This window comes from Melitaea cinxia, chromosome 17 (genome assembly GCF_905220565.1).
Source record: "Melitaea cinxia chromosome 17, ilMelCinx1.1, whole genome shotgun sequence".
NCBI lineage: Eukaryota > Metazoa > Arthropoda > Insecta > Lepidoptera > Nymphalidae > Melitaea > Melitaea cinxia.
In genome coordinates this window covers 12,259,425-12,285,952 of record NC_059410.1, presented here as the reverse complement: position 1 = coordinate 12,285,952, position 26,528 = coordinate 12,259,425, and the positions used below count along the sequence as shown (strand labels likewise).

The following is a 26,528-nucleotide window of genomic DNA, read 5'->3' as shown; positions in this document are numbered from 1 at the left end:
ATCAAGATCGGAGAAGATAATAACAAAGTAAAGATTAATCAAAATCGGTGAAAACTTAGGCAGTAAAAGTTATGAGGTAACACAAAAAAAAAACGGATTGAGAACCTCCTTTTTTAAAGCCGGTAAAAAGCAAGCTAAAAACGTACTTGAAAACAAATGGCTAAATCTATGTCCTTTGATCATTTCAACACAGACTCAAACTACAGAACATTTAAAATAAAACAAGGATAAGTAAAAAATACAAGTTTATTATAATTAATAATTGATAACATGTACATGATGTTTCAAAATGGACTTCAATTTAAACTAAAACAATTTATTTCTTAAATCTCACATAATAATGAATATATGTATAAAGATAAGTATTTCTGAGTTATGTGAATTATACTGAAGATTAACATTAATGTCATTTTATAAGGCGGAGGATATAATTCTATTTTAATCGATTTTTAGATATCTAACAAATTCTTATGTGTGTATGACTAACAACAACGACTTTGCCTTCGTCTTGTAGATCTCGTAGCGCCTCGTCTAGCTGTTCTCGTGTTACCGTCTGAAAATATAGACAGAATTGTTTTATATGTTATTACAATAGAGCTAAAAATTTTAAAAGTTATAAGTCGAATTTAAAATGATGTTTCCTTTACAAATATCGCCTTAAAGAACCTGACGTGAAAAGCCTACGAAGAACCTGCTTACTGAGATCATACTGTATTTTGCCTAGACTAGTCACATTTATGAGCAGAGTCCTTTTCGCCTATAACAGAAAGATTTAAAGATATGACTCCTCATTCTTTTGTAGATTGTCGGTCATATGTTACAATAAACTCACAACGCTCAGTACTTAGTTATCAGACCTCGATCAAATTTAAATAGGCCTCGGAGAGCACATTAAATCGTCGGTCCCGGTCGTTATCCATACCTGATAGCGATCGTCACTCATAATAGGAAGGATAGGATAGGGAAAATATCTGCCGACCCGCAGTGTAGTAGTGTGAAGGATTAAGCTCCAATCCTTCTCCTACACGGAGAAAGAGGCCAAGCGCGCCCACGCCATAGGCCGAGTGCGGGTGCGTGAGGGCGCTAGAGACTTGTCAGACAAAAGGCTCTCACGATCTGCGAGCCGGCGTTGAGCTCCAGCAGCAGCGGCGCCACGGGCAGCGCGGCGGGCGCGCGGCGGGGCGCCAGCAGCGCGCGCACGTCACAGGCCGAGTGCGGGTGCGTGAGGGCGCTAGAGACTTGTCAGACAAAAGGCGCTCACGATCTGCGAGCCGGCGTTGAGCTCCAGCAGCAGCGGCGCCACGGGCAGCGCGGCGGGCGCGCGGCGGGGCGCCAGCAGCGCGCGCACGTCACAGGCCGAGTGCGGGTGCGTGAGGGCGCTAGAGACTTGTCAGACAAAAGGCGCTCACGATCTGCGAGCCGGCGTTGAGCTCCAGCAGCAGCGGCGCCACGGGCAGCGCGGCGGGCGCGCGGCGGGGCGCCAGCAGCGCGCGCACGTCACAGGCCGAGTGCGGGTGCGTGAGGGCGCTAGAGACTTGTCAGACAAAAGGCGCTCACGATCTGCGAGCCGGCGTTGAGCTCCAGCAGCAGCGGCGCCACGGGCAGCGCGGCGGGCGCGCGGCGGGGCGCCAGCAGCGCGCGCACGGCCGCCCGCAGCTCGGCGCGCCGCCGCCGCGCCGCCGCGCCCAGCCCGGTCGTCAGGATGCCCACGTCGATGCGACCCGACGCCGGGTCCGTGGCCGACTGCTTCAGGGCTTCGCGGTGGAGTCTGCGGGGAGTGACTTTTAAGACATTTTGAAACGGAGAATATGTTTCTGATCGTGAGCGTTTCTGGGGTGGGGTTATTCTGTCGATCTCAGTTCGTTCTCGGTTCGATCTCGATCCGGTAAAATATTGTAACAAGGTACAATAGACGGATCGTTGCTCAAGTGTGATTTGATCGGAACGTGACTGCTAAGAATAGTATGAATACACTCATTGTTTTTTATTTAACAATATTTTACCAGATCGAGATCCGACCGAAAACGAACTGAGATCGACACTGTAATGTGGATCGTCCCTTATAATTGATCTCATAGTCGACATAAACCCGTAAAATAGTATTGCACATAAATCATCATGCATTAATAATTGTTTTAAGTATCTCCATATCGCCTTAAACTTACCTAGCCGCCTCATCGACGTCTATGATTTCCACAACAGAGGACAGGCGAACCCGCGCGTGAGCCTCCGCGAGCCGAATGAGAGACTCCAACTGTCTTGGATAGGCCGAAATTTGTCCCCGCCCACTACCGACTCTCCTGCGAATATTTAAAAATATATAAAATACTATACATTTTAACCACAATCAACTACATATAGTACTGTTATAACATTTTACTACAAATTATAGAAGAGCGCCGGCGACGCGTGCTCCTTGGCGAACGCGATGTAGTCGCGCATCATCACGCTCCACTACACAAACAAGGCGCGCCTCACCGCATGTCGACGTAGGCGTCGATGAGCCGCTGCTGCGCCGCCTCGCTGAGCGCCGGCGACACGTGCTCCTTGGCGAACGCGATGTAGTCGCGCATCATCACGCTCCACTACACAAACAAGGCGCGCCTCACCGCATGTCGACGTAGGCGTCGATGAGCCGCTGCTGCGCCGCCTCGCTGAGCGCCGGCGACACGTGCTCCTTGGCGAACGCGATGTAGTCGCGCATCATCACGCTCCACTACACAAACAAGGCGCGCCTCACCGCATGTCGACGTAGGCGTCGATGAGCCGCTGCTGCGCCGCCTCGCTGAGCGCCGGCGACACGTGCTCCTTGGCGAACGCGATGTAGTCGCGCATCACGCTCATGTTCTACGACATTCATAACCTCATTAATTCATGCTTACACTCGACTGCACGTTTAGGGGGGGGGGGGAGAGGGTGTCGACAAAGTGAGAATTTTGTGACAGGGGTTGGGAGGGGTCCAAATTTGTCACGTCACACGGTCTCATAAATGTGACCACCTGTGACAAGGTGGGGGGGGGGGGGGTGTAAAAACGAGAAATTCGTGTGACGGAATTTATAAATGGCCCCTTTGCAACAAATAATCTTGCTTTGATATGCAATTTTTTAAATAAATAAAATGTCTACTTGTTCATAGAAATTAGCTCATTTAAAGTACAACACAATACATTACAGATTGGCTTAATTTTTTTTTAATCTTAATTAAGTGTATAAATCAAACTTACGACGACATCCTCATCATCCTGTGTGTCCGTGGGATCCTTATAATACAATGATACCAGATGGGAAGCAAGCCTCCTGTCGAAGACTTCATCTTGCGGATCTAGCACTAAGAATATTAAGTCGAATCTAAAAAAGAAAAAAAAAATGTAAATAACTTTTATACAATAAAGAGTAATATCATAAAATAGATGACACAATTTGGACTATAACACAATTTAAATAATATTAAAATATCATAACAGCCAATAATATCAGAACAATACCTGGACATGAGTGTGTGGGGTAGTTGCACATTTTCCACAATAGTTTTATTTTTGTTCCACTGTGATTCAGCCGGGTTGGCTGCAGCTAAGATTGACGTGCGAGCGTTGAGCTGGCAGATTATACCGGCTTTGGCTATTGATAGTGTTTGTTGTTCCATTACCTTAAAAGGGAAAAAATATACATTTAAATACCAAGTCCATTTTTTGGAGAGGGAAAAGAAAGTAGTCTCGGAAAGTGATGCTATTTACTGATTTTTTTTAATTAAAAGTTATATTGAATACAGTTTTGATAGTGTTACAATAAAGATTTTTATATAATAAGTATAACATTTATACGACAAACCATATTAAACGATAATAAATAATGTATTTAACATATTGGAATAAAATACCAACCTCATGAAGTACACTCCTTGTAGAGTCGTTCATTTTATCAAACTCGTCAATACAACATATTCCATTATCAGCCAACACCAATGCACCTCTAAAACATAAAAGTTAAATATTCAGTATATTCACTAGTAAGTTAAATACTCAAAAATAATTATTGCAAAAAAGTAGTTATTAAAAAAATAATAGTGGCATAAATTAAAATTATTATTATTACAAATAGCTGGTTATTTGTTAACAATAACAAAAAGTAACAAAAAAAAAATAATTATTATTACAAATTAAAAGATATGTATGTACAAAATTACAAAGATGATAAATTTAAAATATTGTCTAGTGTTTAGAATGGGGAAAAATAGAATACTTATATACACTATAAACTCTTATACGAGAAAATACTTGCGTTTGTAAAACCAATTGGCGTGTATCTGGATCCTTGGTGACGTAGGCAGTGAGACCTACAGCAGAAGACCCACGACCAGACGTGTACTGGGCGCGAGGTACTAGTGCATGCACCCATCGAAGAAGCTGGGACTTACTGGTTCCAGGGTCACCACAGAGAAGGATATTGATTTCCGACCTAAGTTAATAAATTTATACTATTTAATGACAATAATAATTAGACAACAAATAGCAGTTAACATAAAATTGTAGTATAATAACTTACCTAAAGTGTGTCCGTCCCGCAGCATTGAAATTTTTCTTGGTTCCACCAAGCAGTTGCAGTAATACTCCTTTCTTGATATCAAGGTTTTCATATATTGACGGAGCAATAGCACGGGCGAGCCTTTCATAGCAGTCTGGTTGAGCTGACAGTGCTTTGAATAGTTCTATACGCTCTGGAGGAAATTGATGTTCTTTGCTGTAAAAAAAGAGTAATAGTTATTTTAGAAGCTAACTTCAGTGACATTAACGCTAGTTACTAAGTGCCAAATTAATTTGTGTAATCGTGCAGCAGTACACGGCGGCGGGACACTACACTCGCGACACTCACCCGTCCTCGGTCTCCAGCAGGCGCTCGCTGTGCGCCTTGCGGTAGTGCAGCGCGTCGAGGTGCGTGCGGTGCAGCGCGCGCAGCGTGGCGCGGCGCGGGTGCACGGCGGCGGGCGCGGCGCGGAACACGCCCGTGACCGCCACGCGCTCGCCCGCGCCCACCGCCTCCACCAGCGCGCCGTGCGCCATCACGCTCACCGTGGCCGGCGTGCGCCCCGCCGGCATGTCATCTGCGGGGGCGGTTATGATACTTACAAAGTGTACTTGATCCAATGTAAATAAATAAAATGGCCATTAAAATAAAAAGTCAAATAAAAAGACCTCAATCGGTTCCAGTAAGATTTTTTTCCTGTGTTGGGGTTCGGAAACACACAATACATAAGTACAAACGCCCAGATCACGAAAAATATCTATATGGCTTATACAAATGTCTGTCGTAAGCGGGGATCGAACCCGCGACCAACAACAGCCAGTGCTGCGAACGCTTCACTGACGCGTCGTCAGACTCGTGTTAAAAAACATCGACAACTTCTTAGAGTCGATTTCGATAATGTCTGTTTTCATTACACAGCTAGTGTGCTCTATTAAAGACAGAACGTTAGTAGTCGACACGGTACCCGGAGCCTCCTGCAGCTTGACGAGCTGCTTGTCGCTGAAGTGCGAGCGGTTGTGTATGAGCTGGAAGCTGTGCGCCGTGCTGCAGTGCGCGCAGTGCGCCGGCTCGGGCACGCGGCCGCGCTCCAGCTCGCCCGCCGCCGCCGCGCCGCACACCGCGCACCGGAAGTACGCCTCGCGCATCTCCGGCACGATGCCCGACGTGCGGATCACCATACCCGATATCGTTACCAGCTGGTCGATGTCTGGAACCATGTTTTAAAATTAATTAGCGGCCTATACCTGTATTGTGATGTCTATAGATGTGATGTGTAATATCTCGACCTTACAGATAAGATAAGTCAAATAATGCTGCCCTCAAGCAGTGTTTTGTTCCTTTGGCGAGTAAGGTGACCAGAGTTCCTGGGGGAATTTGGGATAGGAGCTAGGCGTCTATAGGCTATGACAATCTACTATCAGAAACTATCAGGAAAACCATATGCCTCTTTGTCAACCTAGTTTTATAAAAAAAGCTACTTTGTTTATCAACTTTTGGGGGTGCGAGGAACAGGGTGTGAAGTCCCTCGTCTGCCATTGAAAAGGGAGGATTATCCGACCAGATGGGTGTTACGTTTGGTGGGCTACTGCCCCGACGTTTGTTATCCGGTTCTTGTATATATACTCAATCACTTTGATAACTTTGATAGTGCGATGTAGGATACATCTGTTTTCTCTAGTTCGTATGTCGCGAAATAGATGTCGCTACAAACTCTATTGAAATTATAAAGTAACAGTGTAGCAATATACTGTAAATAATGAATTCATACCTTCAGGGTTTAGATCTCTCATGTGTCTTTGCGGTGCATTGAACGGTCGTACTTGTATTTGATGTTCTAAAACAGCTGCAGGGTATTTCTCAAAAAATAGCTCATTTACAGCAGCGTCAAATGCTGGGATCACCTTTTAAAGAAAAACGAAATGACTTTTTAAACTACAATCATTCTTATTTTTTTTAATTATAAACATTACAAGTATTTGTGTATGTCTGTACATATTAATACTATAAGAACTTACTTCCTGAGGATAGCAGACAAGCTGTCTGTGCAGTTTTGAATCAAATATTTTAACATGTTCGCAATCCACGTCTAGGAATGGTTCTTCTAGCGTGTGTATCTATAGAATAATAAAATCACATTAAGGAATTGTTTACAGGAATATTATATAAACAAACAGTTTAAAAATAAATCACGAGTCCCACATGGTTTTAATGGCATTTTAATTTTATTGATCACCTTTGTGTGACAGTACCAAGTTATGTTCTGTTCTGTCTTCTTCCACCTTAGAAAAAGAGTTTTTAACAGAAAATAATTTTTTAAATTAGACACGCAATATGAGATATATATTAGCATGCCAAATAAATATAATAGTTATAATTTTCTTAAGTGATCTATGAGATCACATATGAGGCCCAAATATTATCAATAGTATCATGTGCCAATAATATTTATATATATATTTAAAAAAGATTATTTCCCCTTTTTATAACAAGTACAAAAAATATTTTTACTTTATTTATTTAGCTTCTTAAACTAATTAGCTAACTAGAACATTGTTTAAAACAACTACCAGACAAACAACTGAGGTAGGGCACAGCAGGAATTTCCTGCTCAAAATATGGAGCAGCGGGACTGGGGTAGTACCTCGACCTTACAGAAGACCACAGCTAAATAATACTGTTTTCAAGCAGTATTGTGTTCCTGTTGGTGAGTAAGGTGACCAGAGCTCCTGGGGGGGATTGGGTATAGGGTCGGCAACGCGCTTGCGATGCTCCTGGTGTTGCAGGCGTCTATAAGCTACGGTAATCTCTTACCATCAGGTGAGCCGTACGCTTGTTTGCCGAACTAGTGATATAAAAAAAAAGACATAGGGTCCTAATTAAGTCTCTGTAAACTATAGCGATAGATTTTGATTTAATATCTTAAAACAGTTAAAGCAACTTACTTCCTCCAATTTCATTTCATATAAGGGTTCAGTAGTAATAGCAGTAGGTTCAACAAATCTCTGTATGAATTTCACAAACTTCTCCCTACATTCAGCAATCGCCACATCTGTGCCCCACACTACTAATTGAGGCTCTCCCGATGCCTCTGCTTCACCGGCCTCTGCCTGCAAAAAACAAAGAATGTACCAAATATTTTGTATGGTTGATAACAATATTTGATTTATTTTTAAAAGAGATCTCTTCCAGTCAACCCATAGTCATGATGAACAATACCTTCTTTGTTAAATGTTCCACACATTTACATACAAGAAATTAATGAAGTTGTCGTCGCATACCAATGTTGACAATCTTGTACAATAGGTTAGCTGGTTCTGAGAGAGGATACGTCAAAATTGAATTACAACCTCCAAGCTCTTTAAAGTTGTGGACATGGCTAGATAAGGAATATAATGATTGACAAGATGTGTATAAAAATAGATATTTAGAATGTATTTTCTTAAGAATAGTTTGACTTACCCTTCTTGTAGGAGTAGGAGCTGGCACATTAGGTCCCGATTGGTGACCTCTGAGATCAGCTCTCTGTCGAGCTGGAGTCATTGCCCCTCTCAGTAATGATCGAGGTGTACTGAGAGAGCTTGGAGTACCATAATTGAGTGGAGAGCTCATATCTATATCAGTTCCTACAATACAAACATTTAATTAGACTGACCCAACTCTGAATGTTCCAGTTCAATTTTAATAATTCTATATAAAGCTATGTATATAGAAATAGAGCAGTAAGATCAAATAAAGGTGAAACTGTGAGTTGTCTAGAAATTAATGCAATGTAAGAAATTTATGCCATGAAATAACTGGACTCTTACCAAGTGGGCTGGATGGCAATGCTCGAGCTGGTGAGGTACCAGGCGCTTGACGATTCGGAGTCCGAGAGCTCTGACGTGGAGTTCCAGGGGTTCCATCTGATGTTATAATGAATATAAGTTAAATATTAGTAAATAACATAGAAATAAGTCACTTCAATGGTATTAAGCAAGTGTAATCTAATAAGATGACTAATTTTATTATATATTGGGTGAGATTAACAAAAAACATTTTACAATATTGAAGAAGAATAAAGAATTTTAAAAATGTTACATTACTTTTCTATAGTTCACTCTTAATAATATACTGATATATATTTATTAAATGTTAAAAAAATAACCTTTTGAAGGTGTACCGGTTGACCGTTGAGGTGTTTCGGGTACAACAAGTTGTTGAGAAGATCTAGTTCGTCGAGACGGTGTAGGGGCTTCAGACGATGCTCGTGAAGATGGACGTTTCGAAGGAGTCGACATCTTTTTATTACTTTTATAAACACATTAAAACAAAAACACTTGAAAATTGTTGTGAACTAGCACAAATAGTATGCCTTCTGTAAACAAATTGGCGCGAAAATTTGACAGCAAATCGACATCATTCATAATTTAACGACATTGACGTAAGTTCATCTGTAGTGAAGGATAAAACTCCTACCTACAGGCTACAGTCCTACCTGTGTAATGTAAGCAAAGCTTAATTATATACTTGGAATAGTATAATAACATTAGAATTGAATGTTTTAAATGAAATAAACTGATTTTACTTTTTAAAAAATATTTTAAGCCAATATTATTTTATCTGTGTAATTATTAAAATACTATAGACAATAAGTTTATTTTTAAATCAATTGATCGTTCATTCACCGCTGTTGTTTTCGTGGTGTTTTATGATAATAATAAATAAATGTACGATAGTTGCGAAATATAAATCAATTTATCGCGATGATTATCAGTATTTTTAACTAGTGCAATAACGTTAATGAAGTTAAAGAAGGACTCTCAAATAGAGCGTATTTAGCTTAGTTAACTGTGAAATCTACCTGCATCGTTGGACATATTTTCGTAAATAATTATTGACTGATCGTATCTTTTTATTTTAAATAGACTTTTGAGTAGATTATAAATTGTGGTGTATATAATGTTTGCTTACTTGCGAATCTGCAGTTTGGATTATATGGATTATTGGTAAGTATTAAAGAATTGTATAATTATTTGTCGAAATTAGTGATTCATCGTCGTATGAACATCCATTATGTAGAGGTCTCGGATCTCGGAGACAACAAGAAGACACCGGAATATGTTATCATCGCTGTTTTAACATGTTTGTGACACTGATTGACTTATTGCAGGTAGGTATTGAATGAGACATGAAAATTTATAGTAAATTAAAGGAAGCTGCAATTTGTATTTCTCGCTTATTTTTCTTCGCGATCGCACAAATATACTTTGTCATTTCACAATTTAACTTGTTTGTATGTTATGTGTGTATCTATTAGTAATGCAGTAAGTTTACAAAAAAACAAAGAAGGTATATACATTTTTAGAAAACATTTAAGTTTATTACGATATTAAGACCAAAAATGTTATAAACTATTTGCAAATTATCGAAATAATTATTATTTATCATATTTCACAAATAAGTCATTATGATAATAACCTTTCTAATAATGGAAAGATAAGAAATTGAAATAATGTATTCAAAAATCATATAACATATACAATATACTGCATATTTATTTAGAGAAGGTTGTGGTATGTACTCCAAAGACTTAAAAGAGAGAAGGTATCAGGTCCTCTTTCTCTTTGTAGGAGAAGTCAAATTTCAAAGACTTTTTTACTGTTATCAAAACAAAATGATAATGGTGAATTTGTTGCTTAAAGAAGTACATAGCATTTTTAAAAGAACTTTGGTTCTATTAAATAAATATTAAATGTACAGAGCAAAAGGTATATAAAATTAAAATAAGTAAATAATGTAGATCCAATTAACAAGAGCATAAAAATATTACAGAAAAATTATATTATTTTCTTTCGAATATTTCCAAATACCTAATAAGTTTATTGATATAGAACTATATTAAAATTGATCTTTACCACTATGGGTATACCATAATGGGGCAAGATGGGGACTTTGCACCACCCTGATGTGAAGCTAGTAACAGAATTTTAAGATGTATAATTTAAATTGTAGATTAACTAAAACTTGCAAGGTATTATCGAAATAATTTTGATAGTGAAGGTAAGTAAAAAAGCATTTTTAATTTTCTACTATGTGCCAAGTTATTGAGTGTTTACATTTATTTGCTTCTGCCCCATCTTTCGTCGAAACCTGGGATGGGGTCTCTGTCAAGCATTCGCGGCATAGCTCTAAAATGCGAAAGACTCCTACAGCGAAACTGGCTCCACATGTATCGACTCATCGTTCCTGTGGTCCTAGCCAGTGAGGTCGAGAGGGTGGCGCAGAGCTTAGGCAACTGTGCGTTTTCCTGAAGAGTGTCCTAGGCGACACAGTGTCTGTCTGACACTGTCTAAATCGTCTGCAATAGACGGACTAAGGCCAAGCTCCAAATTTTGAGTAGGATATTTCCTGCTGTGTTCTACCTCAGTTGCATAACAACATCTCAATACTGCCGGAGCGCGGAGTGGCAACGTTTCGTTTGACGAAAATTCGGAACTTAAAACTATTGTTTTCTAAACTGAAGTGGTTTTTCGGGAGTTTTTTTTTCTTTATCGGTAGTCGGGAAGGTATACAAGAATTCTGGAGAATCCCGCCAAATCCCGACCATCAGGCAACCCTAGGTAGTATTGCGCGCGTATTACTTTTGTTTAGAAACCAGGTCCAGGAAGCGTCGGGCGTCTAAAAAACTTAATAAACCGCAATAAAATCCGAAAGAGTTGTTTCAATAAAAAAGTTATTTGTTTTTTATTTTCTTATATTTATAAAAGAAATGTCATAGCTTCCTATGTGCAATAGTGATATCATATGATAGTTGATTTCGTATATTTGAGTTACTGTTAGTTTGATAACTTACAAGAATACTAGTGGATCCGCAGACGTTGCCCTGCCTGGAAAACAGCTACCAAATTTAATAGCTTACATACCGATAGCAGCGCCACCTACCAGGCCCAATTGAGATAAAAGCTACCCTATCTCCCATGTTGGACCTAATTACAGATGCTTACAAAATTTGATAAAAATTGGTTCAGTAATTTTGGAGCTTATCTGGAACATACATCGTGAAATTTTTATATATATATGATATGTCTGCAATAAATTGTGCCAAATATTTTTTTATTATACTACTTAATCACATAATCTAAGTTATTATGCAGCATTTTATCCTGTAAATAAATTTGAAAATTAGTAAGAAGTTTGAAAATAAGATCCGCGAGAAAAGTGGCGGATACGGATAACAGATACGGAAAACGGATACGGACCTCATTTTTCCGCGGATATCTGCAGATACGGATACGGATATCCGGAACATCACTAATCTCTATAAATGAAACAAGAGGGCTGCCATAATGCACGCATCATGGAAAAATTATGAGATACATTTCTTTTTTAACGTTTATTAGATATTTGCCAATTATCTTTAAAAAATATAAAAATATTGCAACATCTTTATTTAATATAAAAATATTTAAATTCTACCAAATAAAAAAAATTAAAGGCATTATTTTTACAAATAAATTTATAGAATACTTTTTAAATGAATCTTCTCGAAATATAAAATAATAATAAATGTGGTTAAACAATAAGTCGAAATCGGCGGTATCAGCTAGTGAAGTATGTTTGAGCAGACAATTTGTCATTATTTCATTAGAAAAATTTCATGTCTAAAAGTTAGTAACTATATGTAAATTTTATAGCATGTATGTAACCCCAATAACAATGTATTTACAAACTAAAGGATGTACGAGTAGTAAACATAATGCGGGATATATGTATATCACTACATAATATAAAACAAAGTAGCTTCCTGCTGTCTGTATGCTTATATCTTTAAAACTACCCAACGGATTTTGATGCCGTTTTCCTTAGTAAATAGAGTGATTCTAGGGGAAGGTTTATTGTATAATCCGCGTCCGCGTAGAATTTAACAAAAAAAGTTATTGTTCAGTTTATAGAGGTTATAAAATAAATAAATTTCTAAAATAAAAAATGCCTAAGTTACTCCTTACTACATCACCTACCTGCCAGTAAAAGTGTCGTCGAAATCGGTCCACCCGTTTCAGAGATTAGCCGGAACAAACAAGACAGACAAACAGACAAAAATTGTAAAAAATGCTATTTTGGTATAGGTACCGCGTATACGTGTATGGTTACGACATCAAAGAATATAGTCAGTCCCCTCTCTTCTCGGGGGTGTCGTAAGAGGCGACTAAAGGTAACACAGTTCCATTACCACCTTAAAACTTAAAAAGCCGACCGATGGCGCGATAACCATCCAACTGCAAGCTTTGAAATACACAGGCCGAAGACGGGCAGCAGCGTCTTCGGTGCCCAGCGTGGTGACTATGGGCAAAACACATGAGTTCACGCCATTTTTGTCGTGAATTTGTGGAGGCCTATGTCCAGTAGTGGACTGCAAAAGGCTGCTGTAATGATGATGATGATGATGATGTAATGATCAACATCACTCCCGTGCGAAGCCTGGGCGGGTCGCTAATTATATATAAATTTACGAATTATCGAAAGAAATATGTCCTAATTTTTTTTGTACAGAATTGAGTAAGTTGTAGCCTACGTGTTGTGTCATTTCTTTCAACGATTTGTACACTTAGTGACAAAAATCTATTTATACATTTCCAGGCTCAAACTTTCGCGTTTGGTAGTGATTTAAGTACGTAAATATTGCTCCATCAGCTTTTGGGCGATAATTTTTTAATTAATGTGTTACGTAATTCATAGGCTCAAGCCTTCTAGGCCGTTTATATTAGTAAGTACGTATTTCACTGGTAAATACATTGAGTAACAAAAAAAAAACTTTTTTGATAATTGCATGCCTAACTGTTCCAAAATACAAAATAAAGCCATTGCATACGAAACGAGTCCGGGCGGACCGGGACGTGAAGTTTTAGAATATCCTTTCATAGAAAATTTAAGCGAAAGATCATATTTCACGGTAGCACGGACGAGACGGGAACGTGAAACGCACGGGGAGGGAAAATAGTTGGCTAACCACGTTCCTTCCCCGTCCCCTCCTCATTCAAACTCCGTACCGTACACGTTACGTATGCAACGACCTTAAACGAAAGAGCGTACGTCACGGAAGCATGGACGGGACGGGAACGTGAAACGCACGGGGGTGACGTACGTCGATGTTTATTAGCAAGTCCCGTAGGGAAGTACGTGCGTTTACCTATTTTTACTGGGTTACTGTCACAGTTCTGAGTTCGTATGCAATAAAAATCTCCGTCAGTGTATACTAACCACGTTCCGTCCTCGTAACGTCCACGATCTAACGCCGTCCCGTGCTCGTTATGTATGCAGCGGCGTTAAATGTATTCCTTATCTTAATAATTTCTATTTTAGCTTTTTATCAAGGAGTAAGCTCAAAATGACTTATTTGTCTATCAGTTTTAGTTATTAGATTTCTGTTTTTACTCCGATTTACTTAATTTACTTTGTAATTAATCCGAAATTTGTACGTGATATTCGTATTGAATATTCGTAGTAGGAAGACGCCTATGCGTCGAGTAAATGTTATATTTATTATGATAGCATTCAAGAAGCTCAACAGTCCGCGTTTCGCGCATGCGATCTGCAAAGCTAGGGTATGAGCATCACTTCCTCTACCAATCGAGAAATAACAGAAACTATATTCTAAAACATATATTTAGTTTTAAAGGTTTCAGAAATTCGTACATATATTTCAAAAATATATAGGTAGTACGTTTATATGATGAGTTACATCGTATATAATATAGAGTAACAAGTTATTAGATTGGTTGAATTATACTTGGATTTAATCAAATTGCTAAAATTAAAAAGAAAATAAATCCAATCAATAATTCCTAAAATTTTGATCCTTTATTTTCTCTGTCTCATTTTTTCAAAAATTCTAGTTTAGTGGTTATTTTTAAAATTATTTTAAATATTTGGATGCTCTGTTGGTATCTATTTACCTTATTTTAATTATTTTTATATTTAAATTGCCGTTATGTTGTTTTTACAATTATTTAATATTAATATTATAGTAAACAAATTAGCAAATCAAATTAGCACTGAAATAATAGTAGCGTAAAGTAATACGACGAGAACGATAAAAATATATATTTATATTATAATTAGGTAATGTCATTTCCATATTCTTTTAATTATTTATCAAAGAGGCTCGAAAGTAATTTTATTTTCCAGCCGGTTCCACCGGTATTGTGCCCGGTGTCAGGTTACAGCTCACATTGTAGGTAGTAAACCACCGCGTAATGTAGCTATTTTTATATATATCACGTTAAATGTACAAAAATACAATAGTAACGTTTCTAAAATCAATTTTTAAAAACCATGGAATGAATCATTAAATGTTAATATGACTTATTTAAACAAAGCTATCTTCTTTTTGGATGTGTTTTGTAGAATTGGTATTGAACAAAGGAATCGACTCATTGTCCAATTGCCTGATTGCAGTAAGATAATATTGGGACATTGCACACGTCCACCATATTCTACTACGATGACGGGCGATGTACAGCAACATGCAACGTGTTGAGAAACAATGCAATTCAAATAGTAACAAAATCCTCTTTATTCACTTTACAATCGGTGCTTTCTAGAAGCGTCATAAACAAACCGACGTAAAATTAGACTAAAGTGAACCCTATCGACAAATCGACATACATTTCATTCAAGCTCACGCAGGACGGTCTCTTAAATGGCGCACATTCAAACTTTGTAACAAAGATATACGAATAAAGGAGCTCGTTTATGTTAACACTAAAATTAATACGCCCAGTTGCACCAAAAGAAATTACAATATAAGTAGTGATTAAACTAATTTAATCGCAAAAATTGTATGAAATATTTGTGATTAAATTAGTTTAATCTCTACTTAAATTTTAATTTTGTTTCGTGCAACTCGGCGATAGAATATCTAATTAACAAATGATTTCTAAGAATGTCATTAACTGAACTTATAATAAGGAACCGATTATTTATAAAACAGTTTTAATCGGTATATACTGTGTTATACCGTAGAATAAGTACGTGCGATTGTGTACTGTACTCTCTCCTGTCTGTGTCTCTGTGTCTCTGTGTACTCCCAGGTTCTCGTATTGAATGTACGACTATCAAAGAGAAAATTAACTGGACAACTAGATGTGAGCACGATCCGTAATACAAGTTATAATTAATTATACAATATAGGTACTTTACTAAATTATATAAAATAATTATTCTTTATACCTAAAAATGTATGTCGTAAAAATAAAACTAGGTAGGTATATAATCTTAACACAAGATCAACTTAATACATGTTCGTTTTGCTATTACTTTTTTCTTTTACTAAATGACATAGATAGTTTGACCACAGTGGATATATTAGTGCTTTCGGTGCGTTTTTTCTCCTAGCAAAAAAATTGTATTCAATTTTTTTTGGCGGCTCAGTACATGCTTGCTACCTGAAGGACTTTACTTACAATTTTTTTTTGTGCTTAACAGCAGGTACGTCAACTATTGTGTTACTTTCATGTACTTTTGTACCGAACCTCGTGTGTCTCGATCGAAAAAGTATTAGAAAACCGTTATAAACTTTATATCTATCCAGAAAATAATATCCATTTATGTAATGTATGATGTAAAAGGGATTTGAATTCGTGGTTTTCACCCTTCGGGCTCGAAGGGCAGCAAGGGAAAGCATCGATTTTCGTCACCCTACGCATTCGGCACAAGGCGGGGGCGCGCTAAGATGGCGGAGGGTCTCGGACCTGCCTCAAACGCACTCGCCACCCAAGGTCATGAGCGCCATGTGCTCCCACTACGTATCTACGCCCGAAATACAGCATCTCAATAAAGCAATTCTTCCGTCTCTTTCACACAAATATGCACACACAATAATGCCACTCAATACCATTTTAACATAGGGTTGTCTTTATTTGTATAGAAAAGATATTGCTAGTATCATTTTTGCTATTTACAAAATACTTCCGTTGCTTAATATATCAAATATATATAGATATTAAACATATCAGGGGATCGCGTAAGTAATTACGAAGTATATATGGTTCAGTTCAATCCATTAAACATATTTTATTTTGGCATTAGAAAAACTAAAAAACAAAACGTCAATATGCGCATGAAAGAACAATGCGTGCACCGACCCTAATAATAGCGAACCTCTTTTATCTAAATTATGGAAAATTTTGGAATGTGCCGTATCGTAGAACTTTCTCGCTCGTATAATAGGTTTATCGTTCTGTCTCGCTCTGTGTTCCTTACCTACTAATGCGAGGGTTAGTGGTAGGGAGACGGACAAAAGTTTTTGGGATAATTTTTTTTTCGCAAACTGCATCAGTCGAAGCATCACCATGTAACTAGTACAACATTACATCTCATCACAGCATCAGTGTTATACCGATTAGTGAATTTCTTATATTACAAGTACCATAACAAACATCTTAAATGGTTATTTTAATAAAGTGATGATAAAATCCTGCTGAAACCATTAAGTTGTAAGTGAATTTTAATTTTTTAATTTATAATAACACCAGAACTACTGTCCGGTCTAAATGATCGTATGAGAAATATTTTACTAAATTTTTCTTTTTTCATTTATTGACACAATGATATTAATATTACCTACTATTTGAAATTTATATTTATTATTTCATTTCAATTTTTAAAATAAAAATTATACGTTCACAGTGTGAAAAATTATGAAACTTCCTAGTAACTACTTCAATTCGGCACAATGGAAACTAAAAATAAAAAGACTCAGGAATTATAATGCTCTTTCTTCCTAAATTTTAATTTTGCAATTTTTTTTTATCCATACTTTTTTATTCTTTGTCAGTTTTCTCCAATTCGTCTCAATTACTTATCATATAAACAATATGTTTTATTTATTTATTTAGTTTTTGACTTCTATTGCTCTCATAAAGGTCCTTAAAATTTTAGTTTTTCGTATGTAAATCGCATGAACATATTTCGGCTGGTCATTATTTTTTGTGTTTTTTTGTGTTTTTAACTGTTTATAAGGGTAATTATTGTAGAGCTGCCCGGACAGACTTCGTTCTGTCAAAAGTTAATAGTAAAATTTTATTAAGTTTTTTTTTTGCATTTTTTTTTAGTAGTAAAGTGCAGTTTACGTACATTATGTTATGTGCCTGCAGTATTAGAAAAAAATTATTTATCTTAGGTATGTCAAAAGATTATTTTAATTTTTGTATGTTGTTAACGAAATAGCAAATCGGTTTTTTTTCGACCGATTTCGTTGAATAGATATAAAACAACTGTTAGTACTCCTAGTGTTAAATACATTGTGCGTATTCTTTTTCGTAACGTATCTTGTTCTGGTGTAGTGGTGCTTGTAGGCGATTAAACACCGGCGGTCGCGGGTTCGAATTCCGCTCGGGCTGAATGTTCGTATTTGTACAAATAATTGTTGCATCTCTGGGTGTCGGTCCTTGTGGGTTTCCCACCGTGCATTGGAGAGCCATTTTCCTCAAATTAACGCGGGTGAAACCACACGACACGGCTAGTTTAAAACAAGTAGGTATGTAGACGCATTATTATTGCGAATACAAAAAATTTAAACAAATCCGCTACATAATTAGTTTGCAGGCAGTTAATTGAACGTATATAATTTTTTAGCATGCGAATGATGCATTAAAATATTTTAAGAGATTTTTATAATAAATCTATAATATTTTTACTAGAAAAAAAATAATATAGCTTTTGATTACTTTTTTTATTTACTATCCAACTGCTGGCTTTGAAATACATAGGCTGAAGAATTTGTATGTACTGATTAGTAATTTAACCAGCTTATGTTTAAGTCATCATTACAGCCCATACAGTCCACTGCTGGACATAGGCCTCCACAAGTTCGCGCCAAAAATGGCGTGAATTCATGTGTGTTGCCCATAGTCACCACGCTGGGCAGGCGGGTTGGTGACCGCAGGGCTGGCTTTGTCGCTGGTTGCACCGAAGACGCTTCTGCCCGTCATCGGCCTGTGAATTTTAAAGCCAGCAGTTGGATGTTTATCCCGCCACCGGTTGGCTTTTTAAGTTCCAAGGTGGTAGCAGAACTGTGTTATCCCTTAGTCGCCTCTTACGACACCCACGGGAAGAGAGGCGGTGGCTATATTGTTTGGTACCGTATGTTTAAGTAAAAAAAAAAAATCCAAAAAAATTTAACATTGTGAGTATTATTTAAGAAAAACGGTTAAAAATCAATGTCTTAAAAATAATTTTTCTTATTTTTTTCTAGATCTAATGACGACGCGAGTTTTCAAATGACTTCGTTCGTTAACATGACGCAAACTCCTGGTGCGAGCTTGCCGTCCACCTCAACTTCAACGGCCGGCGATGGCAGGTCCGCCGTGCAAGAAGACTCCATGCCGATGTCGAATCTTCTCTGTAATATCTTGGAAACCTTAAGCAACCCATCACGCCTGCAATCGAATCCATCAACTTCCACCTCATCTACCATGCCATACGACATTTGGGCTTTACAATCCGGTAGCTCGGGACAAAACACTACGACATTCAATGCTCGTGAGTATAATACTATATCGAATAATAATAACCAAAGCCATTCTAAAGAGGATGTTTCTAGCGGATCACCTGGAACCTCGTCATCGGTCTCTATAACATGTTGCCGCTGTGAGGAACGCACTCCGTCGATTCGATGCCTCGAATGTAATGACATCTCTTGTCATGAATGCTGCCACAATGTTACTTCTGAGTGCCAATTGAAAGAGCACACTTTACTTCCTATTCATCAAATATCTCCAATCGGAGTTCGACCAAACTCCGTCACTGTTGATAAAGAAGTCGTGTATTGTGAACTTCATTCAGATCCTGTTAGATACTACTGCGAGGGTTGCATTATTTTCATATGCCAAGAGTGTACTTTATGGTTACATAAAGATCACAGCTTTACTCCTTTAAAAGGTGCACTGGATACGTGTAAAGTTGGAGTGTATAAAGCTATAGAAACTACAAAAACTGGCACTAAAGCTGTCAAAAATGCCATAGATCGTGCCGTAGCAATGTCGAAAGCTTTCGATAAAGAAGCAACCGAAGCTAATTTGAAAATTCGTAAAGCTATGCGTACTTTTGCTCTGGCAGTTGAAGAGCGTGAGAAATGTTTGTTAGATAAGGTGGAGAAAATACGTCAAGTTAAAATCAATGAATTATCAGAACACATGAACACTCTTCGCGGTATTCTTGCTGGCTTAGCGCACACTAATGAAACACTAGTGCGTAGTATGGATTCAGAAGGTATCGAATTATTTATGGCAAAAGAAAAAGGAAAAGCACAAGTGGATTATTTTGCACATTTGTTCAAAAATATGTATATTATAGAAGAACGTATTAAGTTCACACCACCTAATTATGAGTTTGTAGAGGTAATTAAAAGCCTATGTAATGTTCAATCTGTGCCTTCAACTTCAGTAGCGTCTTCAAGTTCATCCTCATCATTGCAACCGCGACAATCGCAACTATATTCATTACAGGCGGCTCAAACGTACTCTGGTTCGTCTTATCAGATGCCACCTACTACAAGCCTGCGCTCATTACCTGATTATTCTAGTAATCATACTAGATCTCCAAACTATTATGAGAACAGTTTTTATAATAGTATAATTTCGCTAGATCCAAATACTCCTCGTGGCATCGGAAAAGCTATACTTGGATACGGGAATGCAATTTCCATAAAACCTACTCGAAGTCCAATATCTGGTGTTCCAGTGTTATCTTTTGCTAGAGAAGGACAAGATAAAGGTCAAGTATCCAGACCGTGGGGTCTGTGTGTAGATAGAGAAGGAAACATTATAGTAGCTGACAGAAGAAATAATCGCATACAAATATTCAGTAATCGCGGAGAATTCAAAACAATGTTCGGATCGAAAGGGACAGGACCGGGAGAATTCGACCTTCCCGCCGGTATCACCACGGATTTCCTTGGGCGTATAATTGTTATCGATAAAGACAATCATAGAGTCCAGATATTCACATCAACTGGGAATTTTATTCATAAGTTCGGTTCCTTTGGTAAAGATTGTGGTCAATTTCAATACCCATGGGATGTCGCTGTTAATACATTGGGTAATATTGTAGTAACAGACACTCGCAATCATCGTATACAGTTATTCACCAATAACGGTACTTATATAACAAAATTTGTTTTCGAAACAGCTAACTCGGCTAAAATGTTAAAAGGCCCAACTACTCCGAGGGGTGTCTGCTTTACGGTATCTGGGAATATTATTGTGTCTGATTTTGAAAATCATCGTTTATTAATGGTAGATCCGACGCTGTCAAAAATTATGTATTGCATAGGTAGAGAAGGTTCTTGTATCAGTGAACTTAATCGCCCGTCTGGAATCGTAACAGACGATGAAGGTCGTCTAATTGTGGCCGATTCTAAGAATCACAGAGTTATCGTTTTCAATTCCGAATTACGTATTTTATGGGCTGTGGACTTGAAAAGTCCAGGTTTGGACGATAAAGATCGTCCCAGTGATGTAGCACTCACCCCGGAGGGGTATCTTGTTGTATTGTTCGAGACTTTGCCTGATACGGCCCGCGATATTGCATCACATGGCAAACAATACATCAAAGTATATTAAATAATAGAAAAAAAGTGAGAAAAATTGTCGAGCCATAGGCCAGATCTATTAATTGTATTTTTTGTTTATAGTTAATTTGTGATTTTTTCATAATGTGCCAATTTTGTAATCCGAAATGAGCTAAGCTTATAGGAATTTTTTTTTTCGTAATAATATGTTACATGCTGATAATTTTTCCTAACAAAGCTTTCGTTACCATATATATATAAGTATATATATTTCAGTTTCCTAGAGACTAGTCTTTAAAGACCAAACTTTATTCGCATTATTTGAAAAACAAAAAGTAGTTTTAATCTGTTACTTAATTTGGCTAAGAGTCTGTTTCATCGGTTCCCGATAAAGCTATTTAACTCATAACGGTATCCAGATATAATAAGATATAATTGGATATAATTTCGTGAAATATTTTTCTTTTCCACCATGATTTCTGTTTTATCAGTCTGATATCTCTATTTGCATCTGTACAATGTCAATAAAGTCCTGAAATTTAATGAGGGCCCTGTAATTCTGCACATAGCAAGACTGTATAATATGACATAAGAGTCTCTGATACTTGCAATGCTTTGCGAATAAAAAAATGGATAGATAGTAAAGTCATGCATTTCCTTTTGGTCGACCACTTCTATGTTTATCAGGAGAACGGAAAGTTCCATTATTTTTATATGCCTTATCCACAATTCGTCATCAAAAAAATATTGCGATGTGACCTGCATTTTCAGTGTCAGACAGGGAAAAGAATTAAATTTGATTTCAAATATTTGACCCATACAAACATATACACATATATATACAATTACATATATTTACACTTTATTGACACGCACACGCACACACACACATACACACACACACACACACACACACACACACATACATATATATATATACAGACATTGCATGTAAAATAAAACCTTTTGAAAATATAAACTCTTACACCTACACACTACACAACTCCAATTTATACCAAAAATTAGTATTAAGAGCCATTTCACAAAAATCGGTAACAATCCGCGAAATTGTAATATTTTGACGTCGTTAATCTCAGTGTTGGATGCAATAATGCAATTTATATTCTTGAAAAAAACTAAACTTAAACTTAAAGCAACCTTTGTTGTAGTCGATAGTCGGATCAGAATTTTAATTTATATTATGTGTATAAAATTATTAACCTTTTCATCAACCTCCTCCCTGGGTAAACGGTCGCAATGTATATTTTGAATTCCTACTTTTCAATAACCTCTACGTTGAAACCATTTTAAAAAAATATCATAATATGTGGAATATAATTTTGTTGCGGACTATCACAGATTTTTATTCCATTTGTATCTTTATTAAACGATAAAAAAAATTTAAAGTTACGAATATTTTCCAAATAAGTACAATTTTAAAAGCGATATTTTTCGTAGATAACTAAAAAAATTTAACGAACTATCTTCATCAAAGTAAACTTACATCATCAAGAAATACAAAAAAAAAAAAAAATAATTAAAAGATGTAATTATTTTAATACATTTTATATTAAATAATAAAAAGATAGTATATATTACCACGCATCAAGCCCAGTAAATCAGTCGAGCGCTAGCGCTCTTAGAGGTAAGGTCCACGCCAAATTCTGCGCAGCCGTCTCTTTCGCTCACACACGCCAAGCGCCTGTTGTTATAGCGGATAAACCGCATTTGATACTTTCATAATAAAATATAAATAAAATAAACACATAACGAAAATGACTGTAAAATAATATAATGATAATTTCTGTAAACAAATGTATAATTTAATTTTCTTTTCTCACATTATCAATACAAATAGGCATTTCAATCTGTTTGTCTTGTTATTTGTTAGTTAATATGTTTGTCGGTGTCGATGTCATAAAATGCTATTTTATTCATATCGTAAATATTAGATTCATTCGTAAACTGAAAAAAAAAATCAATTAAAAAAAATTGTTTCATAAATTTTTTTATAGATTTTCATAGATTTTTTATTTTTATTTTAAATTTATTGACTGTTGTTATATAACATACTTGAAATTTATAACAAATTAATTATGTAGAAAACATTTTATAACATAGTTATTAATTTTTATTATACATTAGAAAATGATCAAGATGGTCTTTTGGTTGTCACACTATACTTACTAGCACAAAGATCGCGCGGCTCGTACGATTCGCGCGATGCGACCAAATTTACCTAAACTTGTACAGCGTAAAATTGTGAAATGGCTCTTAAATATCGTCGAGCACCACTGCGAATTGTTTTCCATGTGACTTCTTTGTTCTTGTCAGTTATTTGTGAAGAACTAGCTATTTTAATGCAAAAATCTAAAGAAACAAACTATTAAAGAAAATCTATGATGATATTTATGTTTTAATAGTGTTCAAACATTCTTTTCGAGACTTTATTGACAGATTGTAAATTTAAAATTTGTATTTTACTAGTTGGGGCGAAACAGCTGCTATGGTTCTGTTTTACCTCCTTCTGTTATCAGATTATATCTTACATCTGAAAGTTTATCAGCAATCAGTGAAACAGGGCTTAAGTATTTTAAATATTTATTTCAAAAATAAAAGTACAACTTTCTTTACTTTAAAAATAATAAAGGATCACATTGTGATTTAAAAAAAAATTACAGATTTTTTTAAAAATGGTTAGAAACAAAAATCTAATCTGCATTTTTATATTAAGTTTTTTTTTACATTTTAATCCAATAGTATATACCTATATCTATGTAAATCGCATTACGTAGCATACGCATACGTATTTTAAAAGTCGACCGCGGAACAACGTCGTTTTATTGGATTGGATGTTGTTTATATTCTACACCTTGACACTGAACAGTTCTATTTAAAACGAATTAAGAACTAAGGTTGCAATAAAAGTTGAGACTGACTTGAAAAGACTGTTTGAAAAAATATAAGGTGATTCCAGCGGGCGAAGAGGTGTTGTAGATCGTCACTATGGGCAATGCAATTTTTTATTTTTCTAATGTAGATCACATTATAATTTATGACTATATAAGTATTATAATGTAATCGAAATATTTTTTGCATGTGTAATTTGTCTGAATGTTTGTTTATTTGTGCTAAATTCAACATTTGACAAACGGATCGCTAGTTTTTAAACGTAGTGACATTAATTTTTTCATTATGAAAATATGTGTCGTTTATAGTATTCCTGGACCTACGTCCAGCGTCCTATATACTGTAATGGATAAAATATTAATTGTTAGGTACTTGTATGATCGAATACTATAGTAACTTCTACTTAAGTAAATCTTAAGTAAGTCACAATAGCAAAATCGTGTAAATTAGCTAATTATATAGATATTCTTCTACAAAATTATTGATTTTGAATAAGCGACTGATGTATTTGTATCGGCTAAATTTTTTTGTTTAGTCAAAATATTTTTAGCGAAATTGTTTTTTTTTTTTTTTAGAATTTTAATATAGTTTGTTGATGTGTCGTCGCACGGATCGTACGTGCTAATTTTAATACACTGTGTTCAATCAATATGTGTTCATAATTTTTAATGTAGGTTTAGTGACGTGTTCGAGCCGAGCGGTTCGATCGCCTAGTTATATTGCGTAATGTAGTTTTTACTCACATCGCTGTTCTTTTACCTTTATCTATTTTATAATCGTATGGTGTATTTGTAGTTTGCATTCACCGCACTAAAACGTTCTAGTACATGCACCACCATGAGGATATCATAATAATTCCTAAACATCCCGTGGGATGCCCCGCTAGAACTCGTTATATCCATATAATTAGATTTAAGGCACCAGTAACACGTGTAAATTAGCTTATACTGCACTAATTTCACGTTTTATTTCAAGTACCAAAGTTTTAAATTGTATTTCGCTGATAAGCTCGTTCTCCAGATAAATAAGGGCTAGGACTCATCACTTGGACGCGACGTCGTACCGCAACACGGTACCGCTGTCACAAATTTGTGACAGCGGTACCGTGTCCAAAAGTGGGTGAAAACACCTACGTTGATTTGCCGTTTTCGTTAATGGAGGCACGTTCCGTGCTTCGGAACAAGCTAAGACAAAACAGTGGAAACGTCAGAGAGGAAGGTATCTGTATCCACATTTCACATTGAGGACACCCCGTCTAGGTGATGAATCTACACCCTAGCCGCTTAAATATAATATTAAAATAAGACGTTCGTGGTGTTCGTTAGGCATATATCATCTTAATTATGCCACGAGCGCTACATGGCTTAGCTTACTGCCCAATAATTGAAGCATAATAATACTATTAGATTAATAATTCACTCATATTGAATTGTACTTATAATTGTGTAACACTAATGTGTTAGTTATAGAAAAACTACATTTTAATATACTCATACTTAGAGTTAAACGTGTCACGTCAAACAAAAACTTTCGGTCATAGTAAAAATAATTAATCTTTAGTGTAGTGAAATGAACTGATTTTATATGACTGCAAATATAGTCTGAAGTAAATTAATGTAAGTTGAAGTTTAGGGTAAGTTCCACCAGTATATTTTATCTAGCGATGGTTTGCTTAGCGCTGTACTAGACTTCGATTTCCTAAATTGATCGTCTTGACAAATAGGTTTACAATTGAATTTTTTTTTGTAAGATTTGAAGATGTTGTGATAAAAAAAAAAATGGAAAAGATATAAAAATTCATGCAGTTTTTGCGTCTTAGCTAACAATTCCTAAACCGATTAACTTAACATGAAAAAACTGTTTAAAATATTTTTAGCTTCATTATCGGTTAAATTTTTTTTTGTGCCATTTTTAAATATTAACTTTATTATTTTTAAAACATTTTGTTGCATAAAATGCATTTTTTACACAACATTCTATGTATCTTAAAATTTTATATTAGAATCTCAATTAAAGTTTTGCTTAACATGTCTGTCTGAAGTTGCGTTGCAAAGCAAAGCACTTAGTTACTTGAAATTTCTTAAACTGGTAAGTTACCAACATAATCTAAAACCCATATATATATATATATATCTTATAATATTTTGATGATATGACAGTAATAAATTATACGATTACACTTCATGTGAATTTGTATAACCACATAAAATTATTTAGTAATTCAACAGTAGAAGTAATTCCTGTCGTATTATCAGACGTACCTCTTTCGGTTAATGGGTTCTTTTTAATTTCTAAGTTGGCTCAAAGTTGACAAGATGTTCATTAAATATAGTTATGTTTCTTAGATTAGTTTTGTTACATGGTTTAGTGGATCTAACTCGTCGAGAGTGGTTACCTACGAACTGTAGAGACGTGAATGAAATAAGACATTTAAAATTCACAAACGTAATAGCAACTTAAGTTTCACTGTTTAAACAGGATACCACTTTTGCACGTTTCAACTTTATAAAAGTGAGCCAAATAGCACATTAATAAATGCTGATTAAAT

General features: G+C 36.2%; 2 protein-coding genes across 3 annotated transcripts; one reads left to right on the top strand and one right to left on the bottom strand.

Annotated features, from left to right (window-relative positions):
- Positions 1–230: 230 nt before the first annotated feature.
- Positions 231–8,798, bottom strand: LOC123661666 (DNA replication licensing factor MCM4). 2 transcript variants are annotated; one of them, XM_045596616.1, is made up of 17 exons: positions 8,666–8,798; positions 8,328–8,423; positions 7,981–8,144; positions 7,464–7,628; positions 6,537–6,635; positions 6,290–6,422; positions 5,486–5,728; positions 4,870–5,098; positions 4,543–4,737; positions 4,279–4,455; positions 3,882–3,969; positions 3,486–3,646; positions 3,225–3,348; positions 2,741–2,847; positions 2,166–2,300; positions 1,558–1,768; positions 231–553 (listed from the first exon to the last, which is right to left on the bottom strand). In XM_045596616.1, the coding sequence occupies exons 1-17, from the start codon at positions 8,796–8,798 to the stop codon at positions 458–460; spliced, it is 2,556 nt and encodes an 851-aa protein (XP_045452572.1). In that variant the 3' UTR covers positions 231–457. The 2 variants fall into 2 exon arrangements, 1 of the variants encoding a protein (XP_045452572.1); XR_006744374.1 differs by lacking the exons at positions 1,558–1,768; positions 2,166–2,300; positions 2,741–2,847; ... (11 more) ...; positions 8,328–8,423; positions 8,666–8,798 and adding an exon at positions 1,114–1,185 and having other exon boundaries at positions 471–553.
- A 9,981-nt stretch (positions 8,799–18,779) lies between these two features.
- LOC123661898 (protein wech) lies at positions 18,780–21,124 on the top strand. Its single transcript, XM_045596834.1, has one exon. It carries the CDS (start codon positions 18,780–18,782, stop codon positions 21,120–21,122), a length of 2,343 nt encoding a protein of 780 aa, XP_045452790.1. The 3' UTR covers positions 21,123–21,124.
- The last annotated feature ends 5,404 nt before the right edge of the window (positions 21,125–26,528 follow it).